The 1,217-nt window shown below is 37.9% G+C and overlaps 1 protein-coding gene across 1 annotated transcript; it reads right to left on the minus strand.

Moving 5' to 3' along the window:
• LOC119644514 lies at nt 1-1,047 on the minus strand. The gene has a single exon (XM_038044076.1). The coding sequence runs from the start codon at nt 1,045-1,047 to the stop codon at nt 1-3; it is 1,047 nt and encodes a 348-aa protein (XP_037900004.1).
• Between the last annotated feature and the right edge of the window lie 170 nt (nt 1,048-1,217).

Raw genomic sequence — 1,217 nt, forward strand, 5'->3', positions numbered from 1 at the left:
TTATTTCAAAGCATCAATAATTTTATCAAATTCGTTTATAATGCTTAGATCGTCACTGCGCTCAACAATATCTTCTGCATTAATCAAATTTTTACTACATTTTATTTCATCCAACGTTTTGCCAGCAAAACGTGCATCATTAAGTTTTACTTTAACCTTAACTTTGGCCAAGCAATCGAGAGAATCAGTGAATTCGTACATATCTAAAATTAAGAATTCGTCATCTGATTGCATTTCATCAATATCTAGATCGACATTCTCATCATCATTGGGGTCGCAACAGAGTCGATCCATGCCTGAAGTTAAAGCCTGCACAGGTTCGTCAATGTTCTCAACTAAACCATATGTGTCTGTTACTTCATCAGGAACGCTTTTTCCATTGTTGTTGTTTTGAGAGAATATAACCGTAACCATCGAAGACGTGCTATCGTCTGAAAATTCTGAATTTCCATGTAGCAAAAATGGTGATGGTGGGTTAATTTGAGCTTTGCTTATATAAAGACTCGCATCAAACAATCCATTAATACTTTTTTCTGTTTCAGGCGATAAGCAAAGAGAATGTTCGATTGTCAAGCACCTATCGCATTTGAAGTCTTCAACCTTTTCTTTGGAATTTTCAAATCCCGGTATGCAAGTCGGATTATGAGCACCAAAGGAGCCACAAAGCTTGCATAGGGTCAAAAACCACTTACGTCCTTCTATATATTCAACGTATTCACGCCCTCTAGGACAATTGCATTTTGTCATGTCACAACGATTGTAGCCGCAATGCAAATCTCTGTAGGCATTCGGCTCAAGCTCCCACTTTGCATCACGATCCGGCACAAATATGCCCTGCAGCTTTACCGCATCTCGAAATTCCCCGCTCTTACACCAAATGCATTTCAAATAGTAGCCAGCGCTTAAGGCGTATTTTTGCATGCATAAGTTGTGAACAAACCCATTTTTACAGCACTCGGCATAAATCCAATTTTTAGGATGATAATTGTACATACGCTTAGTGCAGATAAAACATACAGCTTGATCGCCGGAACATTTGGAATTCATCAATTGTTGTTGGTAATCATTTAAAGGCAGACAAGCGTGGCAATATGAATTAAATTCTCCCACAAATTGAAATAAACATTCGTTAAGATGGCCACAAGTTATATGAAAATATCCCTTGCATACTTTACAGCCTATTGTGGCGCTAGACTTTGAGCAATATTTGCATATTC

This window comes from Glossina fuscipes, unplaced genomic scaffold, assembly GCF_014805625.2.
Source record: "Glossina fuscipes isolate IAEA_lab_2018 unplaced genomic scaffold, Yale_Gfus_2 118261, whole genome shotgun sequence".
Classification (NCBI taxonomy): domain Eukaryota; kingdom Metazoa; phylum Arthropoda; class Insecta; order Diptera; family Glossinidae; genus Glossina; species Glossina fuscipes.

Bases quoted from the DNA above. Each gene is read 5' to 3' on its own strand.
- LOC119644514 (XM_038044076.1), bottom strand. From the start codon at position 1,047: ATGAATTCCAAATGTTCCGGCGATCAAGCTGTATGTTTTATCTGCACT.